We start from the raw sequence: 24,536 nt of genomic DNA, 5'->3' as shown, positions 1-24,536 counted from the left end.
GTCTAAACGGGATGTAACCAGAGCGTGGACTACCGTGGCCAAGTCAGACTTCATAATAATAATTTATATTATTATGTATATATTATCATATATATATATTGGTATATTATCCACCATGGCTACATCATTCCTGCAGAGGGAAATATATATCTTTAAATGGCCTGCCTTTAATTGGAAGAAACTAGTTCAGAAGCCAGTACTCAGTCTAGAAGTTACACTTGAATGTCATTGCTTGACGTCATTAAAGAGCGCCGATGACATTGCTTGACGTCCTTAGCGTGCGCCGTGTCAACAAGGTGCCTCGCATGCAAACAATCTGCGCATGCGCTGTGGCAACCAACCTCTCAGCGCGGTGCTCCTTGCTTTAAGGTCCGGGTGAAGCCTTGTCCTTGTAGAGATAAAACTACCCCCTCACACACACATATATCTATGTAGGTATATATATATGTGTGTGTGTGTGTGTGTGTATAAATGTGTACGGATGTATGTATATTCTTTCCTATCTGATGGATGTATATCCTTTCCTATCTGTACACTTTGCCCGGCCCTTTTCTCCCCGGGGTGAGTGTTTCCGCCCGGACGCGGATAGAGGCGGACCCTCCTTCTGTGAGCGGGTCTGCGGCCTTCCTCCCGCCTCATGGCTTTCAACTTCGGGGCCGCTGCCAGCGCTGCCGCCGCCCCGAACCCCGCGGGTGAGTCAGAGAGAAACAGGGAGACACTCCGGAGGGGAGGGAGGGAGGGTGGCTGCTGTGTGTACTCTAACGCCAGGGTCACTACGTTGCTGTGAGTCTTTTTGGCTGTATGGCCATATTCCAGCAGTATTCTCTCCTGACGTTTCTCCTACATCTATGGCAGGCATCCTCAGAGGTTGTGAGGCTTGTTGGAAACTAGGCAAATGGGGTTTATATATCCAGGTTGGGAGAAAGAACTCTTTTCCCTGTTGCTGTTGCCCAGCTTGCTAAGTACTGAGTAGCCTTTTAGCTTCAAGGCCTGGCTGCTTCCTGCCTTTGTTGGGAAGTGTTTGATGGCCGGCCCTGATCCAAGAAGTCCTCCATTCAGATATTGCCTCACGTGAACTATATGAGCAGCCAGGCCTGTAGCGAGGGGGTGGTTTTAGGGGTTCAAACTCACCCCGAAAGGAACATGAAAGGCACTGCAGACTACTTCAACCAGAGAAGTCAGCCATAGCAGAGCACTTGGTGAACCAGCCTGGACACAGCATATTATTTGAGAACACAGAAATGCTGGACCACTCCAACAACCACCATGTCAGACTACACAGAGAAGCCATTGAAATCCACAAGCATGTGGACAATTTCAACAGAAAGGAAGAGACCACAAAAATGAACAAAATCTGGCTACCAGTATTAAAAAAACTCTAAAATTACAACAGCAAAACAGCAGAGAGGAAACATCCAGGCACATCTTAACACCTCTCAACAGGGGATTTTCCCAGGCTCAGCCAGGCCTTCAAATGCTAATGAAGGTGGTCAGTTGAAACATTCACACCTAGCTCCAGCAGAGAAGAGCTCCTTGCCCCACCCCAGCCATTCCACAGATATATAAACCTATTGTCCTAATTCCAACAGACCTCACTACCTCTGAGGATGCTTGCCATAGATGAAGGCGAAACGTCAGGAGAAATGCCTCTAGAACATGGCTCTATAGCCCGAAAAAAAACCACAAGAACCTAGTGATTCCAGCCATGAAAGCCTTCGACAATACATCCCCCCGAAATGTTTCAGATTTTTTTAAAAGCCTGGTTTACTCATGAATTTTAACTGGTTAACCCAATCCCCATGCTAAGTCTATGAGATGCAAAAAATTAAGAGTCCCCCCAGAACTGTAAGCACTATCTCAAGCAAATATTGACAATTTATTCACACTGCCATTACTTGCAGCAATAGCCAGTGTACTGCAGCAACCAAGCAACTCATTAAGGAGGCCAGACTTGGTGGAGGTGGTTGACAGGGGTGGAGCTGCAGGCTATTGAAGGCTGCTCTGCTCCCTGCTGTGCTCTTTGCTTCAGCGTGAGCTAGGAGGCAGGTTTCAACCCCCCCCCCAAATGTTCAAACACCCCCCCCCCCCAAATTGTCAACCCTCCCCGAAATTTTTTTCTGGCTACGGCCTTGTGGGCAGCCTTCTAGTTTCAGGCCTCCACCCTTTGAAATTAGAATTTATCAGACATAATAATAATAATAATAATAATAATAATAATAAATGTAGAGTAGAGTAACTTACTAGCAGCATCATGACCCAGCACCAGTAGTCCAAAGTGGTAAAAAGACGAAAAACACACAGACCAATGTTATCTTTTCTTTTGGAGGCTTTTCTTTGTAGTAAAATAATATGGTTACACTATTTACACTATTTAGCTGGGTTGCAGCTAAACATCAAAAAAACCAAGATTATGGCAACAAGAATGATTGACAACTGGGAAATAGAGGGAGAAAATGTGGAGGCCGTGACAGACTTTGTATTTCTAGGAGCAAAGATTACTGCAGATGCAGACTGTGGCCAGGAAATCAGAAGACACTTACTTCTTGGGAGGAGAGCAATGGCCAATCTTGATAAAATAGTAAAGAGTAGAGACATCACACTGGCAACAAAGATCCGCCTAGTCAAAGCCATGGTATTCCCTGTAGTAACCTACGGATGTGAGAGCTGGACCTTAGGGAAGGCTGAGCGAAGGAAGATCGATGCTTTTGAACTGTGGTGCTGGAGGAAAGTTCTGAGAGTGCCTTGGACTGCGAGAAGATCCAACCAGTCCATCCTCCAGGAAATAAAGCCCGACTGCTCACTGGAGGGAAGGATACTAGAGACAAAGTTGAAGTACTTTGGCAACATCATGAGGAGACAGCAAAGCCTAGAGAAGACAATTATGCTGGGGAAAGTGGAAGGTAAAAGGAAAAGGGGCCGACCAAGGGAAAGATGGATGGATGGCATCCTTGAAGTGACTGGACTGACCTTGAAGGAGCTGGGGGTGGTGACGGCCGACAGGGAGCTCTGGCATGGGCTGGTCCATGAGGTCACAAAGAGTCGGAGACGACTGAACGAATGAAAAACAACAACACTATTTACAAGAACAAGGTTTCTGTAACACAAAGTTCTTTATACTTCCTTCGTTGCTTCCATGCTGGGCTTCTTTCTCAAAGGGCGGAAAGTGTGCTGGCGGCCGGGGAAGGTTTTTACAAGGCTCTAGTGCAAACAGAGCGGCAGGAACTGGATTCCTCCCCCCCTTCTTGTGCTTTCCCCCACCCACTTTCTGACAGTGAAGGAGCCGGGGCTCTGGGAGGGGATGACATGTAAGCCATAGACCACGTCCTCCTCCCTCCTTCGCTGCTGCGTCTCTCACTCACTGCACTGTCTCGCGCATGCATTCCCTTCACGAATTCTGACCCATGGTGCGCAACCATCATAGGGTCCCAGCTATCATACTTTTGCCAATATGGGATTTTATTCAGCTGTGTGGAAGAGGCCCAAGATCAGTGATTCTCAACCTGTGGGTCCCCAAATGCTTTGGCCTTTAACTCCCAAAAATCCTAACAGCTGGTAAACTCACTGGGATTTTTGGGAGTTGTAGGCCAAAACACCTGGGGATCCACAGGCTGAGAACCACTGCCCTGGATACAACTAGAGCAGTGGTTCTCAGCCTGTGGGTCTCCAGGTGTTTTGGCCTACAACTCCCAGAAATCCCAGCCAGTTTACCAGCTGTTAGGATTACTGGCAGTTGAAGGCCAAAACATCTGAGGACCCACAGGTTGAGAACCACTGAACTAGAGCAAGGGGGATTAACAAGTTTAATGTGTTTTACACTTCTATTGTGGCTTTGTGTCTAGAACGTATAAAATCCCATTTTATTACAAAGTTCATCATTTCCAAATTCTCTGTAATATTCAAAACACCGTGCTCTTTTCCTTTGAAAGACTTTTTAAAATACGCTTGGTGTAACAACTGGCAGTAAGTTTCATTTTATCTACAGAATTAGAAACAGAAATTCTTTCTTCTAATTAGCAACACCTGCTTGATATAAAATGGTACCTTTTGCTTCCTGTGCTTCTGTTTTCTCATTTCTCTCAATCAAATAATAGTTTAACTGTGTCGATGCTTAATTTCTTTCTAACACTGTGTTGCTTTCTTTCTGCTTCTTCTCCGTATATAAACTCCATCCTCCCCCATATAAACATCTCTAAAAATGGGCTGCATCTTAGAATCACATGTGCTTTTCAGGTATATAGAAAGATAGATTTGTTTCTGTTGATAGTACTTAAATCAGTTTGCATCTTAGACTGTAAGAAATATGGTATACTTGGCAATAAAGTTCATTTTCCCCCATGGAATTGGAAACAGAACGCCCTTCTTCTAGTTAGATATAAAAGTGGTGTCCTTTGCTTCCTGTTCTTCTGCTTTCTCTTTTCTCCTAATCAAAAATTAGTTTTAACTCTTTAGATGCTTGATTTCTCACTAACACTGTGTTGCTTTCTTTCTGCTTCCCACTCGTCAGGATTTGGTGGGCTTGAAACTGCAAACTCCACTGCGCCTGGGTTTAATTTTGGGGGTTTCGGATTAACTGCTAACCCTGCAGTGAATTTTAATATTGGGAATTTTGGTGTTTCAACTACCTCGACGCCGCCATTCAATTTTGGTAACAGTTTGGCAAGTGCAGGTAGAGAATGCACTCAAGTGGTGTCTGTAATTATGTTGTTGCTGAGAAGAGTCCAAGAATTCATTTCTAGCCCAGGTGGGGGTCTGATCCTATGTCAAGAAATGTCCAAAAATCTATGGGTCCCGCTTCAAAGCAGTGTGTTTACTGACCAGAGTTGAAGGGAAATACTTCCTCTGTATTTACCTATTCTAAAGTTATTTAGTGAAATGCTGACTATCAACTGAGACTGGATGACTGACAGCAGTTTCTTCCAAAACAAAATGAGCCCAATTGTCCTAGCATCCTGGCAGGTTAAATCCCTTATGTAGAGGCTTCACATAGGGATGTAAAATTATGAATGTTTAGTAAGTGGTTCTGAGCACCTGCAAAATTAATGTTTAAAATGCATTTTCCTTTTCTTGAATTCTTGGACTCTACAGCTTACATGTTTTCCCTCATTCCTTTGTCTCTTCATTGGATTCCAGTCATTATGAACCTACCACAATTTATCAAGGTTTCGTGGAAAAGCAAATTTTGTACAGTGAGCTCAAAAGAAAACCATAGTCCTCACTTTTGGACTTTCAACTTTATGCTAAAGTCTCCAGATTTTTACACACTGAGATGTTAGTAGTGGGATGATTGATTTCCCAGTTTTAGCTGAGTTCTAATACCATACTAATGTTTAGAATTTCAAATATGTTTAAGTTTAGCAGCTAGATCATAAATTATAACCATTCCATAGTCCCATTGTTTCGCATTGTATTATGCAACAGTTTTGTATTTTGTGCTATATTCCTCTTATGTTAGATGTTAGTTTAGATACACTCCAAATAACTTGTTTGCTCTGTGACTGGACAGAATTTCTTCCTCTCTTCTGCTTTCTGTCAGTTGAAAATTTCATTTGGAGAATCTGTATTAAGGGAAGACCATATAACCTAACCATGCTGGGTTGTAGTAGTTACCACTGTCATATTACAGGGTTTATTTTTTTTTAAATGTAGGTATAATTGAAAGCATAGTTCTATCGTGCACAAAGAAATAGCTGAAAATTCTAATAGGTTTAGATGATTCCCGGATTAGCAGGATCAATGCATTTGGCACTTATACCTCAAGTCAATTCAACTTGTATGCTATTCATTCAAACAGACTAGCACAGACATGGGCAAACTTTGGCCCTCCAGGTGTTTAGGGCTTTAACTTCCACAATTCCTAACAACCGGTAGGCTGTTAGGAATGGTGGGAGTTGAAGTCCAAAACAATTGGAGGGCTGAAGTTTGCTCATGCTTGGACTAACAGGATCAATATAGGTAATGGTGTCAAAGACCATGTTGGGTCAAAGACAGAAAATTCCATTAGTGTTACTAGAAATTGTGTTTATGGAGTCCTTCCTAGATCAGGTGAAGCTGTTTAATGAGTTGCCCTGTTCCTATTTAGGCATATAAGGAGGAAAAATATTCTACTATACATAGTTTGCAAGACAGTAATCTATACAGGTAAACCGTTTTTGTGTCATTTGTGTCTGTAGCCACATGATAAATACTGACGTGGTACAGTAGTGTTTAAGGATGGATTTTTAAAAATTGCTTCTTCTACTCCATCTGGAAAAGGTGATCAGTATTTCATCCAACCCCTGCTGAAGGCAGAGCATGCCACCATAGAGCTAAAGCTGACCAGCTTCACATCATATTAGCATGTCTCTAGAAATATAACAACACAAGCCTTGCTCCTGTCCTGATTCTGTTGTTCTTTGTATCAGTGCCAAAAGTCAAAGGTTTTTCATCACTACCATCAATTTATCAAAAGAATAAATTGTGTTCATTAGGGAGATTGGTCATTAGTGTTTGGGGAATGTCCATAGGGCATAGGAGAGGCAAGCTGTCAGTCATGTCTGTCTAGAAAAATAATTACATATTCAGAAAAATAATTACATGTGCAGTAGTTCAAGTTTTATGTAACTATGAAATAAGGTTACTTGTTTTAGTGTTGCTTACTTTTTCAGTTGAATAGCTCTCACTTTTAATAAGGATACCGTTATGTGTGGGAGGTGTTTCTGGATCATATCAGCTGCATCCATTTGTTACCATCTCACTTCCTTCAAACCTTTCCAGCATGTGAGCATCAAACGTTTTTGCATTTTGAAATCCCAGACCTCCCTTTTGACCTGTATGTTTGGTTCATCAGGGGCCTTTGGCGGGTTTGGGACAACAACCACCGCAGGCGGATCTACCTTTAGCTTCTCAGCTCCTACCAACACAGGCACCACTGGTAAGAGACCATTGTTTTGGTTGCAGATTAGTTATTTTTCTGATTACTTGGTGGGAAGAGTTAACCTTTCTGATTGTTGATTCTGTTTTTCCCTCGTTTTTTTCTTTCAAGGGATTTTTGGTGCGACCCAAAACAAAGGTTTTGGATTTGGTACTAGCTTTGGGACAGCAACAGGCACCGGTACTGGCCTTGGCACAGGTTTGGGGACAGGCTTGGGATTTGGTGGTTTCAACACTCAACAGCAGCAACCAAGTAAGTATGTCAAGGAAAATTATTTTCATATGTTGGACTTAATGCCTGTATGTAGCATCTTCTTCCTTCTTGTGCCTGAGGCTACAGCTACCTTTTCATCCTTGTAACTGGTAATTACCCTTCAGGTAAAGAGATGGAATTGTTCAACTTTGTCCTTCTTTCTAATTATTTGTGCCTGAGGACCCTTGGCACTTTATCAGAGCTACCTTTAAATGTCAAGGTTATGTCTTGGCAGTTGAAACCCTTATCAAGAGATTCTGGTGTAAATGAGTTTGGGGACCTCTGCTGATATGGAGAAGATACATACTCCTCTTTTCCCCCAATTCCGATCACTGTACACAGGATACCCAGAGTCTTGTGTGTTCCGGTTGGCAGCTTTGTATTGAGCCTTTAATCCTATATGTTCATTGCTGGGCCAACATAGAACAGAGGAGAGACTTTTATAGGTAGCTGGACAATTTGGAAAAAATAAGCCATGGGGGTAGCATTGAATACGTGCTGCACTTGTACATGTCATTTGTGTGCCTCGGTAAAAATCAGTCTTTTTATCCACTTTTCAGCACTTGGAAGCCTCTTCAGTCAGCCGGCCCAGGCCCCTGTCCAATCCAACCAACTCATAAACACAGCAAGTGCTCTTTCTGCGCCCACTCTTTTGGGAGATGAGCGGGATGCCATTTTGGCCAAGTGGAACCAGCTGCAGGCCTTTTGGGGCACAGGCAAAGGATATTTCAACAGTAACATCGCCCCAGTGGAATTTTCACAGGAAAATCCATTTTGTAGATTTAAGGTATGATTGAACTGTCTTTTCTATCTGGGTGCCAATTAATTTGAAATGGTTGGCCAGTGAGAGAGCTCTGATTTCTTTGAGGTATTTTGTGGTCATTTACATGGGGTACCTGTTACATTTAACATCCCTCCGGTGCTGTATTGATGCAGAAAAAGAAGTGATTGAATGTCTTTTTCAACTCAAGTGCCCGTTTTCTTCCACAGGCGGTGGGCTACAGCTGCATGCCCAACAACAAGGACGAAGATGGCTTAGTAGCATTGGTTTTCAACAAAAAGGAAGCAGAGGTCCGAAGCCAGCAGCAGCAGCTTGTGGAATCATTGCACAAACTCTTAGGTTCAAACCAGACTCTCACCGTAAATGTTGAAGGGGTGAAGACAATGCCAGATGACCTGTAAGTTAATTCATAGAATCAAAGAGTTGGAAGAGACCTCATGGGCCATCCAGTCCAACCCCCTGCCAAGAAGCAGGAATATTGCATTCAAAGCACCCCTGACAGATGGCCATCCAGCCTCTGTTTAAAAGCTTCCAAAGAAGGAGCCTCCTCCACACTCCGGGGCAGAGAGTTCCACTGCTGAACAGCTCTCACAGTCAGGAAGTTCTTCCTCATGTTCAGATGGAATCTCCTTTCTTGTAGTTTGAAGCCATTGTTCCACGTCCTAGTCTTGTATAGAACATTGATTGTATACATCAGTGGTTCTCAACCTGTGGTTTGTGAACCACCAGTGGTTCGAAAGAACTAAAATATGGTCTGTGGCCTCACAATTACTACACCATTGCAACGAGAGCAACTAGTCTTGGAAAACTCTCTTATAGAGCTGAGGCTTATTAAATATGGTTTTCTGTGGGCAAGCAGATGGCAACTACAGGATGGCATGTGTTCTGTATCAGAAACTAGAGTGGATGTGATCTATCCAATGCAGTTTTCTGAATCGGCACTCCAAATAACCAAACCCAATCTAAATTGACCAAAAACCCAGTCATAAGCCTTTTGATACTAATGTTGGAGAGAGGGTCCTAGTCAAAGTGGTCCCTGGTCAAGTGGTTCCTAGTCAAAAAAAGGTTGGGAACCACTCATATACATAACCAGTCTAATTGTATCCAGAAGGTTTATACTGTAACAGCTCTCCATCTTACATTGGCAAGCAAACATGAATGCTCTGTCTATGAAGTTTTGCCTCCCCATTATCACAGAGAACAATTTTGAGTTGCCAGAATGTTCTCCTCCGCCCATTTAGTGGCTATTCGCTTACTGATTGAGAGATGTTTGGGTAGGGCACAGCTGCTCTCACCAGGCCTGACTTGTGACTTGCTTGTGGCTGTATTCTTCAGCCTGCATACTCCCATTAGCCTAACCAATGGCCTTAGAACATAGGTGAACAAAGTATAATCTGTGTGCCAAATGCAGTTTCCCAGGCCCATTTTCATTGGTTCTAAGATCCCCAGGGTTTTGAAAAGTGGATGCTTCCAAATGCCTTCTACATTTGCCAGTTTGGTTCCACTGGGTTATTTTAGACCAAGTACACGTCTTTTTAAGGGGCCACTGTGGTGCAGTGGGTTAAACTGCTAAGCTGCAGAACTTGCAGACTGTCAGGCTGGCAGTTTGAATCTGTGGGACGGGGTGAGCTCCTGTTGCTAGCCCCAACTGCTCCCAACCTAGTAGTTAGAAAACATGTGAATGTGAATAGATCAATAGGTACCGTTTCAGTGGGAAGGTAACAGCACTCCATTCTGGCCACATGACCTTAGACAGATAATGCTGGCTCTTTGGCTTAGAAATGGAGATGAGCACACACACCTCGCCCAGAGTCAGACATAGTATCAAGGGGAAACCTTTACATGCCTTTTAAATAATAATAATAAGAAGAAGAAGAAGCTATAAACAGGAGAAGACATCTGTTGACTTCCTGTTATTTAAAAGGGTCTCTCTTGAGCTTAGAAAGGACTAAAGGCAGGATGAAACATAGTAAAAAGGCCCCACACACCATTAAGAAGGGTTAAGCAAGGAGGTGCATTATGCTGCCCAATAAAGACATTTGGATGCACTAATAACGCCCTCTAGCCTTACACAGTTGCCATCACTTTGGTTAGTTTTATCAGTACAAGCTTCAGGGCAGGTGGCTCTGCAGTTAGATGTGCCAAGTGTTCTCACAATGGAAAAGCTTTTTTTACATGATAGATAACCTTATTTATTGACACTTTCAACATAATGTGTAAGTCTCCTTTTTCCTTTCAGGTGAAAATAACAGGTTGCAATGCATTCCCTATTGGCATTGGACAGCACTGCCATTGTTATAATATCCTACAGTTGTGGCATGAGACTCAATAGTTTGGGCCTGAGGAGTAACAAAGAGTGGATTCCATGATTGTATGAATGTGAAATCTGAAAGAAATCAGTATATAAAGTGCTCTTATTATTTTTATTACTTTCCTAGGACTGAAGTAATCATCTATGTGGTTGAGCGGTCACCAAACGGGACTTCCAGGCGAGTCCCAGCTACTACTCTCTATGCACACTTTGAACAAGCAAATATCAAAAGCCAACTGCAGCAGCTTGGAGTTAGCCTGACCTTGGCAAGAACAGAGCTGTCGCCTGCACAGGTCAAGCAGCTGCTACAGCATCCTCCCGCAGGTAATGTGTCATTCAGACAACTAAACTATTGGCTAGCCAGGCATGGGCTTAAGCAGCTGAGTGGGGAAAGGAAAGGGCCTGAGGATGTTAGGAATTGTGGGAGTTGAAATCCAAAACACCTGGAAGGGCCAAAGTTTGCCCATGCCTGAGCTAGATGACATGCTAGTGCTGTTGCTTCAGAAAGCACAACTTTTGAATGTAGAAGTACATTTGGACAGACCCTCATTCTGGTGCTTTGTTGCACCTCAGAAATAGAAAGCCGAGCAGAGAAAGCTGTATCTGAAATTCAATGACAGGAACAATCTTCATTTGTGTTTCTTTTTCTTCCCTTGCAGGCGTTGACCCTATCATTTGGGAACAGGCCAAAGTGGATAATCCTGATCCTGAAAAGTGAGTAAGCTGGTTGGCAAAGTAACTTTTGAGAAGTGTGTTACTTCCTGTCTTTTTGAGGGAAGGGTAGAAAAAGCAATTTTCTTATAACAGCTGAGCCCATTGTGAAGGCTACAATACTCAAAGGGAGTAGCTGGAAGATGGACATGGACATGGACATACCTGCATCAAGCTCAAAGAACACTTAGTGACTGTGAACAGAATTTGCATGGGCGTTTGGAGGTCTGAATGTCTCCTCGTGTTGAAATCTACCACACCAGAGAGGAGCTGTGCTCAATCTCCATATTGAGGGAGGTTTTTAATAATTGAGTTCACTTACATATCAGCCATTTGTATTCTGAGTTGCACTGTGTCAGAAATACTAAAAATTAACTAGATATTTCAGTTACAAAAATGTGAGTCAAGCACTGAAAGGGTTAAATGGATGCAATGATTCAGCAAAAGCTGCAGTTGTATATAAACAGATGTGCTTGTATCTTAGTAGCCATCAGTCTGAGGTAAACCTCAGTGGGACAAAGGTCTCAGTCTGTGAGAAGGCCTCACAGTATGAGGGAGGCCTTAGTCTGTGAGAGAAACCTGTGTGTGAGGTATGCCTCGTTTGTGAAGCTCCAGTGTGACGTTTGAACTTTGTGTTATGGAAACCTTGTTCTTGTAAATAGTGCGACCATATTATTTTGCTATAAAGAAAAGCCTGCTATGGAAGAGATAACATTGGTCTCTGTGTTTTTGATCTTTTTATCACTTTGGGCTACTGGTGCTGGGTCACCCTGCTACTGACAAGTTACTCTGCTGTGCATTTGAGGAGAGTCTTTTGTTATTAAGCCCATTCACCCAACATACTGCACACCTTTTCCAAACTTTTGAATGAGATTTAAGTTTACTGAGCTTGTAAACCGTGATTCAGTGAGTGAACCAAGGTGTTCCTCACTGCAGATTGTAAAAAACTATAACATTTTTGCAAATGGTCATATAGTTACTTAGTATCTGTTTGTGATAATTCCATAATGTTTATTTGTGGTGATCTCTATATGCATGTCTATCATTATTTGCTCTCTTTCTTGTTACTTTTCTGGATAACCTCAAACACAAGAGTTTTCAGGGGATCAGTTTACACTTTTTCCACCGTAAGCCATCAAATTTATGGCCATCTAATCAGAGAAATAGAGTGGTATACATCTTTGGATGATCCAGGCGAAGGAAATTTCAAATTAACAATGACCAATAAAGGATTCTATATCTTTCACTTTGCAGGGAAAAATAATGCCTCACTTCTTTTTCTGTAGGTTGATTCCTGTGCCAATGGTTGGCTTCAAAGAACTCTTGAGGAGGTTGAAAGTCCAAGACCAAATGACAAAGCAGCATCAAACTAGATTAGATGTGAGTCTCACTTTTCCCCCCTCACACCTTGTGAAATAGAGAGCTGAAGAAAAGCATTAGCTAGGAAACTACCCCTGAATTGCTTCTATTTAGTCCCCTAATTTTGTTAGACGATTTGTAAGTCTAATCAATTACAATGACTTTATTTATTTATTTATGTATTGTGTCATCAGCAATCATATCATTATATTACATTTCTAACAGAACAAAACAAACAAACAGATAAAAAACCCACAAATTTGGTAGTTGATTAAATGTCCTTTGACCAGTATCTGGCCACTTGGAGTGCCTCTGGTGTTGCCACAAGAAGGTCCTCCCTGGTGCATGTGGCAGGGCTCAGGGTGCATTGCAGCAGGTGGTCAGTGGTTTGCTCTTCTCCACACTCGCATGTCGTGGATTCCACTTTGTAGCCCCATTTCTTAAGGTTGGCTCTGCATCTCGTGGTGCCAGAGCGCAGTCTGTTCAGCACCTTCCAAGTCACCCCGTTTTCTGTGTGCCCAGAGGGGAGTCTCTCATCTGGTATCACCCACGGATTGAGGCTCTGGGTCTGAGCCTGCCACTTTTGGACTCTCGCTTGCTGAGGTGTTCCAGTGAGTGTCTCTGTAGATCTTAGAAAACTATTTCTTGATTTAAGTCATTGACGTGCTGGCTGATACCCAAACAAGGGATGAGCTGGAGATGTCTCCGCCTTGGTCCTTTCACTATTGGCTACTACTTCCCGGCGGATGTCAGGAGGTGCAATACCGGCTAAGCAGTGTAATTTCTCCAGTGGTGTAGGGTGCAGACATCCTGTGATAATGCAGCATGTCTCATTAAGAGCCACATCCACTGTTTTAGTGTGGTGAGATGTGTTCCACACTGGGCATGCGTACTCAGCAGCAGAGTAGCATAGTGCAAGGGCAGATGTCTTCACTGTATCTGGTTGTGATCCCCAGGTTGTGCCAATCAGCTTTCGTATGATATTGTTTCTAGCACCCACTTTTTGCTTGATGTTCAGGCAGTGCTTCTTGTAGGTCAGAGAACGGTCCAGAGTGACTCCCAGGTATTTGGGTGTGCTGCAATGCTCCAGTGGGATTCCTTCCCAGGTGATCCTCAGAGCTTGGGATGCTTGTCTCTTCTTAAGGTGAAGGGCACATGTCTGCGTTTTAGATGGATTAGGGATATAATTTTAATGATTATAATGATTACCAAGACTTAAATAGGACTACCGAGACTTAAGGACTGCCAAGACTTAAAACGTTTTTATTCCTATCGTACAACTCAGTGCATCTCTATTTGTCTCTTAGATAATCTCAGAAGATATAAGTGAGCTTCAGAAAAACCAGACGACAACAATGGCCAAAATAGCTCAGTACAAAAGGAAACTTATGGATCTTTCTCATAGAACATTACAGGTAAGTTGTAATTTTCCTATAAGCCAAAAGAAAATTAAAATTACTGAGAATTTAAGAAACCAATTGAACACCCAACTCTGCCAGTAGTTTTAACTTGTGAATGTTAACCTGCATTTTATCAGTAAATTTTAATCTATTTCATTTTACATCACTGTTTAACCATGTGGTGCCTTGAGCTTCAAGGAGAAACAGGAAATAAATAAATAAATATTAATTCAGTCCTGGAAGAGAGTTCTGTGCATGCCATGGGTTGCCAAAATGGACCAGTAATTGGATGCAAGAGTGAATCAAGTCAGATCTCTCCCAAGAAGTCCAAACAGGCATGGGCAAACTTCAACCCTTCAGGTATTTTGGACTTCAACTCCCACAATTCTTCTCAATTGGTAGGCTGTTAGGAATTGTGGGAGTTGAAGTCCAGAACACCTGTAGGGCTGAAGTTTGCCCATGCCTGAGCCAAAATGACCATGCTGAGACTGTCATACTGTACTTTGGCTCTTGGTTCTGTACTTGCCTTTACATGCCTATATAGTATATGGAATATATTTCCTTCAAGTAAGGATAATTCACCTTTTGATGTGTACAACCTGTTTCTTTGCACAGATTTTAATTAAACAAGAGATTCAGAGGAAAAGTGGCTATGCCATCCAAGCCGATGAAGAACAGCTTCGAGTGCAGTTGGATACAATTCAATGTGAACTCAATGCACCCACACAGTTTAAGGTTAGCAGCTTGGGGCCTTGGGCCAGATCTTTGATCTTTAAAATTTGACCTGACGTTTTCCCCCTGAACATTTATTTGTTTCAGGTTTGAATCTCCCAAACTGTAATATCAAAAGGACCCAGTAACCTAAATCAAATTCCAACCTACTATGAATTTTTAATACTGTTTTGTTTCCTTCTATTTTAATGTTTGCATATTTGCATATTTTAAATTATGTGGTCATACTTTTAATGTAAGCCGCTTTGAAACTCCATTGGGAGAGATAAAGCAGGGTATAAATAATGATGATGATGTTTAGTTATTCTATCTTCCATATACGTCACTGCTATACCCTCCTTCCATGGGAATTCTCACATTTGAAAAGGTAAATGTTTCCCCCTGACATTAAGTCTAGTCGTGTCTGACTCTGGGGAGGTGATGCTCATTTCCATTTCTAAGCTGAAGAGCTGGCGTTGTCCGTAGGCGCCTCCAAGGTCATGTGGCCGGCATGACTGCATGCAGTACCTTCCCGCAGAAGTCATGCCTATTGATCTCCTGTATATTCTAGTGTATAAGAGTACTTTTTAACCCAAGAAAATCTTCTCAAAAGCCAGGGGTCATCTTATACGCTGGAGTCGTCTTATACGCAGGAGTCGCCTTATAGAGCGGGTGCTGAAACTTCCAATCGGATTGGAGAATCTATGGTTGCCGCATATGGTGAGAGGAGCTCAAAAACGGCAATGGCCGTGTCCCTGCCATATGCAACAACTGTATGAAAGCATTAAGGGCGAAGCTGTACAAGTATGGTAGAAGAAAATCAGTTCATCAGTATTCGTGGACTTAATGCGATCCTGATGGTGAGGTGAAGGGACGCCTCACTGAGAAGGTGTAAGTGAAGGGCAGAGCAAGCTGCAGGCTTCCGGGGCGCCCGGGGTATGGAAAATAGACATAGAGTGGCTCTGGGCCCAGAAAAAACACAACTCTTTTACATGTCTGGCCCTTCCTTGTATCCTATTATCATACTTCCTCCTCTGCCTCTCGGATCTCGCTCCTGAAGAGGCGTATGTGACCGGGGATGTCGAGGAGGAGGACAACACTTTTCACCTACACAATTCACACCAACAGGATCACTTTTCTGGAGACCTACACACTACATTGCACAAAAGGGGCGCTGTCATTCCTGAAAGTAAACAGGTCTTGGTAGTAGGCGACTCCCTCCTTAGAGGAACGGAAGCTGTCATTTCCAGACCAGATGGGATGGCTCGAGAAATATGCTGCCTACCGGGGGCAAAAATACACCATATCACTCAGAGGCTCACCAGGCTCCTCAAGCCCTATCACCGTCCTCCCCTCATGTTGATTCATGTAGGAACCAATGATACTGCAAGGCATACGTTTCAAAAGATCACAAATGATTTTCGAGCTCTAGGAGCAATACTAAAAGAATGTAATGTACAGGTGGTCTTTTCATCCCTCCTCCCTGTTGTAAGACACGGACCCACAAGAGCCAGAAAAATAGTACAGGTCAATGACTGGCTTAGAAAATGGTGTCAGGAGGAACGCTTTGGCTTCCTTGACCATGGCCTGCTATTCCAGGAGGATGGCCTACTGGCAAGGGATGGGGTGCATCTCACACAAGTAGGAAAACACTTTTTTGCTCACAGACTCGCAAACCTCATTAGACGCACTTTAAACTAGGTCCACCGGGGGAGGGGGACAACAGCCTTGCGAACACTACTTTACCCATAATGTCTGGGAATCGCCAGAAGGCTAAACGGAGGGCTGCACAAACACAACAAGGACCACGTACCAAAAGCACAATAATCCCAATTAAACAGCTCAAGGGAAGATCCCAGGGGCTCACATGTCTTTACACTAATGCACAGAGCATGGGAAATAAACAAGACGAACTCCAACTTCTAGCACAACACCACAAATATGATATCATAGCCATCACTGAAACCTGGTGGGATGACTCCTATCGCTGGAATGTAGATATCGAGGGGTATAACCTCTTTCACAGAAACCGAACAAAGGGGAGAGGAGGCGGAGTAGCCTTATATGTCAAAAACTCTTATGCTGCAGAAGAAATTCAAGACAGCAATCTGGGAAACCAGCTTGAAATCATCTGGATAAGAATCAAGGGAACTGGGACTCAAAAAGACATCGTTGTAGGTGTCTACTACAGACCCCCAAGCCAGGAGGAAGATCTTGATGAAGTCTTCTGCCAACAGTTGACCAAACAGGCACAGAAAAGAGATGTAGTAGTCATGGGCGATTTCAACTATCCCGATATTTGCTGGAAAACAAACTCGGCCAAGAGTACAAGGTCCAACAAATTCCTCGCTTGCCTTGCAGACAATTTCATGGTCCAGAAGGTAGAAGAGGCAACAAGGGGATTGGCTACTCTTGATCTCATCCTAACAAATGTGGAGGACCTGATCGATGCGGTCGAAGTGGTAGGATCCTTAGGGGCAAGTGACCATGTGCTCCTGCAATTTGAGGTACAAAGGAAGGCCGAAACTAAGACAAGTCAAACCCGCATTTTGGACTTTAGGAGAGCTGATTTCCAAAAAATGAAGGAAACGCTGAGCAGCATTCCGTGGACACAGATACTAAAAGACAAGGGAGCTACGGATGGATGGGAACTTCTCAAGAGTGAAATACTCAAGGCGCAATTGCAAACCGTGCCAACAAAGAGAAAAAATAGGACAAGTGCAAAGAGGCCAGAATGGATGTCCAAAGAACTTCTAACTGTGCTAAGACACAAAAGAGACATGCACAAGAAGTGGAAAAAGGGAGAAATCACCAAAGAAGAATTCAAACAAATAGCCAACACCTGTAGGGAAAAGGTCCGCAAAGCTAAAGCAAAAAACGAGCTCAGACTTGCCAGGGACATTAAAAACAATAAAAAGGGCTTCTATTCTTATGTCAGTAGAAAAAGGAAAAACAAGGAGGCGATAGGACCTCTTCGAGGAGAAGATGGGGCAATGCTGACAGGGGATAGGGAAAAGGCAGAACTACTTAATGCCTTCTTTGTCTCGGTCTTCTCACAAAAAGAGAGTCTTCAACCTCAGCAAGATGGAGTGGATGAGGGATTGGAGGACATCCAACCCCAAATTGGGAAAGAAGTCGTCCAGGAATACCTGGCCGCTCTTAATGAGTTCAAGTCCCCAGGACCAGATCAACTACACCCAAGAGTATTGAAGGAACTAGCGGAAGTCATTTCGGAACCATTGGCAACCATCTTTGAGAGTTCTTGGAGAACGGGAGAAGTTCCAGCAGATTGGAGGAGGGCCAATGTGGTCCCAATCTTCAAGAAGGGAAAAAAGGACGACCCAAACAACTACCGTCCGGTCAGCCTCACGTCGATACCGGGCAAGATTCTGGAAAAGATTGTTAAGGAAGTGGTCTGCAAACACTTAGAAACAAATGCAGTCATCGCTAATAGTCAACATGGATTTATCAAAAACAAGTCATGCCAGACTAATCTGATCTCTTTCTTCGATAGAGCTACAAGCTGGGTAGATGCGGGGAATGCCGTGGATGTAGCGTACCTGGATTTCAGTAAGGCCTTCGACAAGGTCCCCCATGACCTTCTGGCAAGGAAACTAGTCCAATGTGGGCTAGGCAAAACTACGGTGAGGTGGATCTGTAATTGGTTAAGTGGACGAACACAGAGAGTGCTCACTAATGCTTCCTCTTCATCTTGGAAAGAAGTGACGAGCGGAGTGCCGCAGGGTTCCGTCCTGGGCCCGGTCCTGTTCAACATCTTTATTAATGACTTAGATGAAGGGCTAGAAGGCATGATCATCAAGTTTGCAGACGACACCAAATTGGGAGGGATAGCCAATAGTCCAGAGGACAGGAGCAGAATTCAAAACGATCTTGACAGATTAGAGAGATGGGCCAAAACTAACAAAATGAAGTTCAACAGTGACAAATGCAAGATACTCCACTTTGGCAGAAAAAATGAGATGCAAAGATACAGAATGGGGGACGCCTGGCTCGAGAGCAGTACGTGTGAAAAAGATCTTGGAGTCCTCGTGGACAACAAGTTAAACATGAGCCAACAATGTGATGTGGCGGCAAAAAAAGCCAATGGGATTTTGGCCTGCATCAATAGGAGCATAGTGTCTAGATCTAAGGAAGTAATGCTACCCCTCTATTCTGCTTTGGTTAGACCACATTGGAATATTGTGTCCAATTCTGGGCACCACAATTCAAGAGAGATATTGACAAGCTGGAAAGTGTCCAGAGGAGGGCGACTAAAATGATCAAGGGTCTGGAGAACAAGCCCTATGAGGAGCGGCTTAGGGAACTGGGCATGTTTAGCCTGAAGAAGAGAAGGCTGAGAGGAGATATGATAGCCATGTATAAATATGTGAGAGGAAGCCACAGGGAGGAGGGAGCAAGCTTGTTTTCTGCTTCCTTGGAGACTAGGACACGGAACAATGGCTTCAAACTACAAGAAAGGAGATTCCATCTGAACATTAGGAAGAACTTCCTGACTGTGAGAGCCGTTCAGCAGTGGAACTCTCTGCCCCGGAGTGTGGTGGAGGCTCCTTCCTTGGAAGCTTTTAAACAGAGGCTGGATGGCCATCTGTCAGGGGTGATTTGAATGCAATATTCCTGCTTCTTGGCAGGGGGTTGGACTGGATGGCCCATGAGGTCTCTTCCAACTCTTTGATTCTATGATTCTATGATTCTAGGTGCGCATGTGCAAGATCTGAGAGGCAGAGAAGGAGATACAGTAATAGGAAAATTACCATATTGAAATCAAATCTGATGCTTTTAAAAATTTCATTTGGTGTGCGTTGGAAGAGGGTTAGTCTTATACGGTGAATATATACCAAACTATTTTTACTGGAAAAGTTGGGGGTCGTCTTATACACCCAGTCGTCTTATACACCAGAATATACGGTATTCACATTCACATGTTTTCAAACTGCTAGGTTGGCAGAAGCTGGGCCTACTAGCGGGAGCTCACCCCGCTCCCTGGAATCGAAACGCCAACCTTTCAGTCAGCAAGTTCAGCAGCTCAGCGGTTTACCCTGCTATACCACCGGGGAGGGGGGGGGGTCACATTTAGATATATCGCACATTTAGATATATGCTAATACATGGTAATTGTGCTTGTCTTTGGGAAATCCGTAAAGAAGCTACTTTGGGTCATGTCAATGATTTTAATATTGGCTGCTGTTCAGTTGCTAATGTAATTTCAAAAGTCTCTCAACCTGAGGCGTCAAAGTAAGTATGCTTGAAATTTGATCCATAGGGGAAACAGTCAGTTAGACCAATCATTTATCAGCCAGGCCTGTCAGTTATTTTGCATTTTTCCAGGGTTTGGGGTCTTGTTTGTGCAGGGAACAGGATAAGATGGCAGAACAGAACATTACAATTTCAGACTATTTGGTTAGAGTCACATATTTGAATATTCAATTAAATGTAAGTCCCAAGTCCATTCAGGTAGATATCTACCCTCTCGAGGAACACCTCGCAACAAAGGATTCCCCCAGGGAGGAAGCAGCCAGGCTTGGAAGCTGCAAGGCCATTCAATGCTAATCAAACTGGCCAGTTGCAACGTTCACACTTGCCTCAAGAAGACAAGAGTTCTTTCTCCTACCCTGGACATTCCACAGACATATAAATCTCATTTGCCTAGTTTCCAACAGAGCCCTCAACCTATACGGATGCCTGCCATAGAAGTGGGTGAAATGTCAGGAGAGAATGCTTCTGGAACATGGCCATACAGCCCGGAAAACTCACAGCAACCCAGTGATTTTGGCCATGAAAGCTTTTGAGAAAAATCTAAACTATTCTCCTTGATATGCTTAATGCAAGCACGAGCAAACATTGGCCCTCCAGGTGTTTTGGACTTCAACTCCCACAATTCCTAACAGCTGGTAGGCTGTTAGGAATTGTGGGAGTTGAAGTCCAAACATCTGGAGGGCCAATGTTTGTCTATGCCTGGCTTACTTTGGTTTTTTACCTGCGGAAAAGTGAAGGGCTGCAGACTTTTCATTTTCAGGCTGAGTTCACTCTATCATATAAATAAATTATATCTGCGAAATGGACCTTGGAGATGGTCTTAAAGGAACCTTTTAAAGTGCATCTCTGACACTTGTTACAACTCTTGCTGAATCCAATGAAAGTCAGTGGCCAACTGCTATCTTTCTCTTCCAGGGTCGGCTGAACGAACTGATGTCTCAGATTAGGATGCAGAACCACTTCGGAGCTGTGCGATCGGAAGAGAGGTACTACATCGATGCCGACCTCTTGCGTGAAATTAAGCAGGTATGTATTTACTCTCTCTGATGAATCTGCAAATCCAATTGTAAGGCATACAAAGAGCCAAAGTGGGTGAAAGTGGTCTGGGTAGGCTGCTTACTTTTGGGATGTCCACTGCAGGACCTCAAGCTTCCTTGAGCTGTGGGTAGTACATTATTATTATTATTATTATTATTATTATTATTATTATTATTCCTTGAGCTGTTGGTAGTACATTATTATTATTATTATTATTATTATTATTATTATTATTATTGTTATTAGAAACACAACAAGATGAGTCCACAGCACACTCTGCTGTTGAATTGGATTACACGTCGGACAATTCCCAAGTGTCTAGGACTATGTGATGTATCAGTGAATAATGCATGCAGATCCCAGTAAGGTGGCCTTCTGCAGCTGGCAGATGGTAATTTTGTCAGCACCGATTGTGTTTAAATGCAGGCCAAGGTCTTTAGGCACTGCACCCTGTGTGCCCATCACCACTGGGACCACCTTTACTGGTTTGTGCCAGATTTTTTGCAGTTCAATTTTTAAATCCTCATATCATGTCAGCTTTTCCAGTTGTTTCTCTGCAATCCTGCTGTCACCTGGAATTGCGACATCGACAATCCATACTTAGTTTTTTAACACGATTGTGAAGTCAGGAGTATTGTGCTCCAAAACTGGATTCTGTCTGAATCCAGAAGTCCCAGAGGAGTTTGGTGTGTTCATTCCCTGTAACCTTTTCTGGCTTGTGATCACACCAGTTCTTTGTCGCAGGCAGATGGTATTTGTGGAACAAGTTCCAATGAATCATCTGAGCAACCGTGGTATGCCTCTGCTTGTAGTCTGTCTGCGCGATCTTCTTGCAGCAGCTGAGGATGTGATCTATTGTTTCATCTGCTTCCTTGCAGAGTGTACATTATTATTATTATTATTATTATTATTATTATTATTATTATTACCACTTCTAACTTGTATTCTCCAGCATCTGACATACCACCTCAGATACTGGAAACCACAAACCCATACGGATAATGGAAGGAGGCAAAATACTTACCTAACTTCTCTTCACGATCAGTAATTAAGAACCTTAGTCCAACCCATTCCATCCCATGCCATACCCCCCCCCCCAGTTTTTTAAGATATAATCAATATATCAATGATTAACAGCCAATTGATGTACTGACAATGAAAACTTCAATAAAAATGATATTTAAAAAAAAGAGAAGGTTTTACCATCTGGAACAGATGATTAAGGAAGCGGTCTGCAAACACTTAGAAACAAATGCAGTCATCGCTAATAGTCAACATGGATTTATCAAAAACAAGTCATGCCAGACTAATCTGATGTCTTTTTTCGATAGAGTTACAAGCTGGTTAGATGCAGGGAACGCAGTGGATGTAGCGTATCTGGATTTCAGTAAGATCTTTGTCAAGCTTCTACAACTGATGTTGCTTCATGTGAAAGAGAGACTTTGGGACACAAAAATTATTTTCAGGGAGACAGAGGAGAAAGGATTGCGGGTTGTGGTTTCTTAAAGCCTTTAGTGCTGACATACTGCACATATAGAATTGGGTTGCTTTGAGTTTTCCGGGCAGTATGGTCATGTTCCAGAAGCATTCTCTCCTGACGTTTCACCCACATCTATGGCAGGCATCATCAGAGGTTGTGAGGTCTGTTGGAAACAAGGCAAGTGGGGTTTATATATCTGTGGAATGTCTATGATGGGAGAAAGAACTCTTGTCTGTTGGAGCCAAGTGTGAAAGTTGCAAATGGCCAGCTTGATTGGCATTTAATGGACTTGAGGCTTCAAAGCCTGGCTGCTTCCTGCCTGGGGGAATCCTTTGTTGGGAGTGTTAGCTGGCCCTGATTGATTCGTGTCTGGAATTCCCCTGCTTTTTGAGTGTTGCTCTTTATTTACTGTAGCCAGATTTTGTTCAATTTCATGGTTTCCTCCTTTCTGTTGAAATTGTCCACATACTTGTGAATTTCAGTGGCTTCTCTGTGTATTCTGACATGGTAGTTCCAGTGTCCCTTCCCAGAATAAGGAAATCCCTCAGCAATATGCCCTCAAATGCACTTTACCACTGATTTAGGATTGACTGCGTTCCCTCATCTCTCTTTGAAAACCCTATCTCAGTTATATCCTACCTTGTTCATGCCCAGAATTATTTTTTAAATTATTACATTTGGCCCTGCCATAGGTTTTTTAATGCTGTGTGTCAGTGTTTACTGTTTATTGCTTATTTTTTGTTTATATGATTTATATTAATTGTATTGTATTGATTGTTTTTTATTAATTGCTTTTGTTTATTGATGGATTGTGGGCTTGGCCTCATGTAAGCCGCACCAAGTCCCTTGGGGCGGTGGTAGCAGGGTATAAATAAAGTATTATTATTATTATTATTATTATTATTATCATCATCATCATTAGTTGTTAGAGTGATCCAGCATTTTTGTGTTCTCAGATAGTATGATTGGTTCATCAAGTGCTCTGCTATGGGTAGCTTCTCTGGTTGAATTAGTCTGTAGAGCCTTTCATGTTGTTTGATTTGTGTCTGGGCAATGTTGCATTTGGTGGTCCCAGCTAATCATCTCCCAACAAAGGATTCCCCAGGCAGGGAGCAACCAGTCTTTGAAGCAGCAAGGCAATTCAAGGTGGCCAACTGCTAATCAAGGTGGCGAATTGCAACATTCACACTTGACTCCAACAGACAAGAGTTTTTTCTCCCACTCTGGACAATCCACAGATATATAAACCCAATTTTCTTAGTTTCCAACAGACCTCACAACCTCTGAGGTTGCCTGTCATAGCTGTGGGTGAAACATCAGGAGAGAATGCTTCTGGAACATGGCCATAGAACCCAGAAAACTCACAGCAACCCAGTGATTCCAGCCATGAAAGCCTTCGACAAAACATTTCCAGAGTTGTTGGTTATTGGCAGGAGATTAATCTCGTTTGAAAAGGCCAGTGGGAAGAGAAGCATTTACTTAATTTATTTGCCTTCTAGCATTTGAAACAGCAACAAGAAGGCCTCAGTCACCTGATTAGCATAATAAAAGACGACCTGGAAGATATAAAGCTGATAGAGCATGGATTAAACGAAAGCATCCCTCTCCGAGGAGGAGCCTTCAGCTGATGGGTCCCTCCTTTCGTTTGGAGGTCAGTGGATGACGTGGCTTTCTCTCCGTGACCAAGACTCACTAGGTAGTGTCTTAAAAGAAAAATCAATAAACCTTAATGTGGGTTCTGAGAGAGCGCCGGTCCTGTCAGAATACTTTCCATGTTTTTCAGCTTCAGGCATCAACGAGGTGTAGGTTTGTAAAGATGTGCTTGGTTTCAAGAAGACAGACTTTAGATTCCTTACAAGCTGATCTGTATCCTAAACCTGCCTTTTCTACAAAATCAAATTCATGTGTTGTTTTTTTAAAAATGTATTCATACTGGTAGGATTTACAAAAGTCAATCACTGCTGGTTTTTGTGCCCACTAACCACTGTTAAGCATTTCCAGACAAACCGCTTATGAACAAAAGTTTTGAACTTGGTGGCTTATTGGGGGAAACAACTGGGTGTCTGTTGTGCTCCTTTGGGGCAAATGTTGGTGAAAGGTGAACTTTTAACTTATTAGACATGGCTTATATGTTTGCTTCATTTTATATCATTATACTTTATCAGAATTTGCAGCATCACTCATTCAAGAGGTAATAAAATCAGTCTTTATTTCCAGTCTCCTGCTCTAGGCTGTTTGTGATGGAAGACTTGTTATAAACATTCGCAGAACTGTAACAGAGGGATATCCACCACATAAGGAAATAAGCA

General features: G+C 42.9%; 1 protein-coding gene across 2 annotated transcripts; it reads left to right on the top strand.

Annotated features, from left to right (window-relative positions):
* Window positions 1–466: 466 nt before the first annotated feature.
* NUP54 (nucleoporin 54) lies at window positions 467–23,971 on the top strand. 2 transcript variants are annotated; one of them, XM_060779377.2, is made up of 13 exons: window positions 467–692; window positions 4,505–4,666; window positions 6,827–6,910; window positions 7,022–7,162; window positions 7,723–7,949; window positions 8,153–8,340; window positions 10,382–10,578; window positions 10,914–10,968; window positions 12,252–12,345; window positions 13,632–13,739; window positions 14,340–14,459; window positions 20,625–20,735; window positions 23,727–23,971. In XM_060779377.2, the coding sequence occupies exons 1-13, from the start codon at window positions 638–640 to the stop codon at window positions 23,853–23,855; spliced, it is 1,671 nt and encodes a 556-aa protein (XP_060635360.1). In that variant the 5' UTR covers window positions 467–637; the 3' UTR covers window positions 23,856–23,971. The 2 variants fall into 2 exon arrangements, with proteins under 2 accessions (XP_060635360.1, XP_060635361.1); XM_060779378.2 differs by lacking the exon at window positions 4,505–4,666 and having other exon boundaries at window positions 469–692.
* Window positions 23,972–24,536: the final 565 nt, after the last annotated feature.

The sequence above is a fragment of the Anolis sagrei genome, chromosome 5 (genome assembly GCF_037176765.1).
Source record: "Anolis sagrei isolate rAnoSag1 chromosome 5, rAnoSag1.mat, whole genome shotgun sequence".
Classification (NCBI taxonomy): Eukaryota; Metazoa; Chordata; class Lepidosauria; order Squamata; family Dactyloidae; genus Anolis; species Anolis sagrei.
Note: the sequence above shows the minus strand (reverse complement) of the source record. Positions and strands in the feature narration are given on the sequence as shown.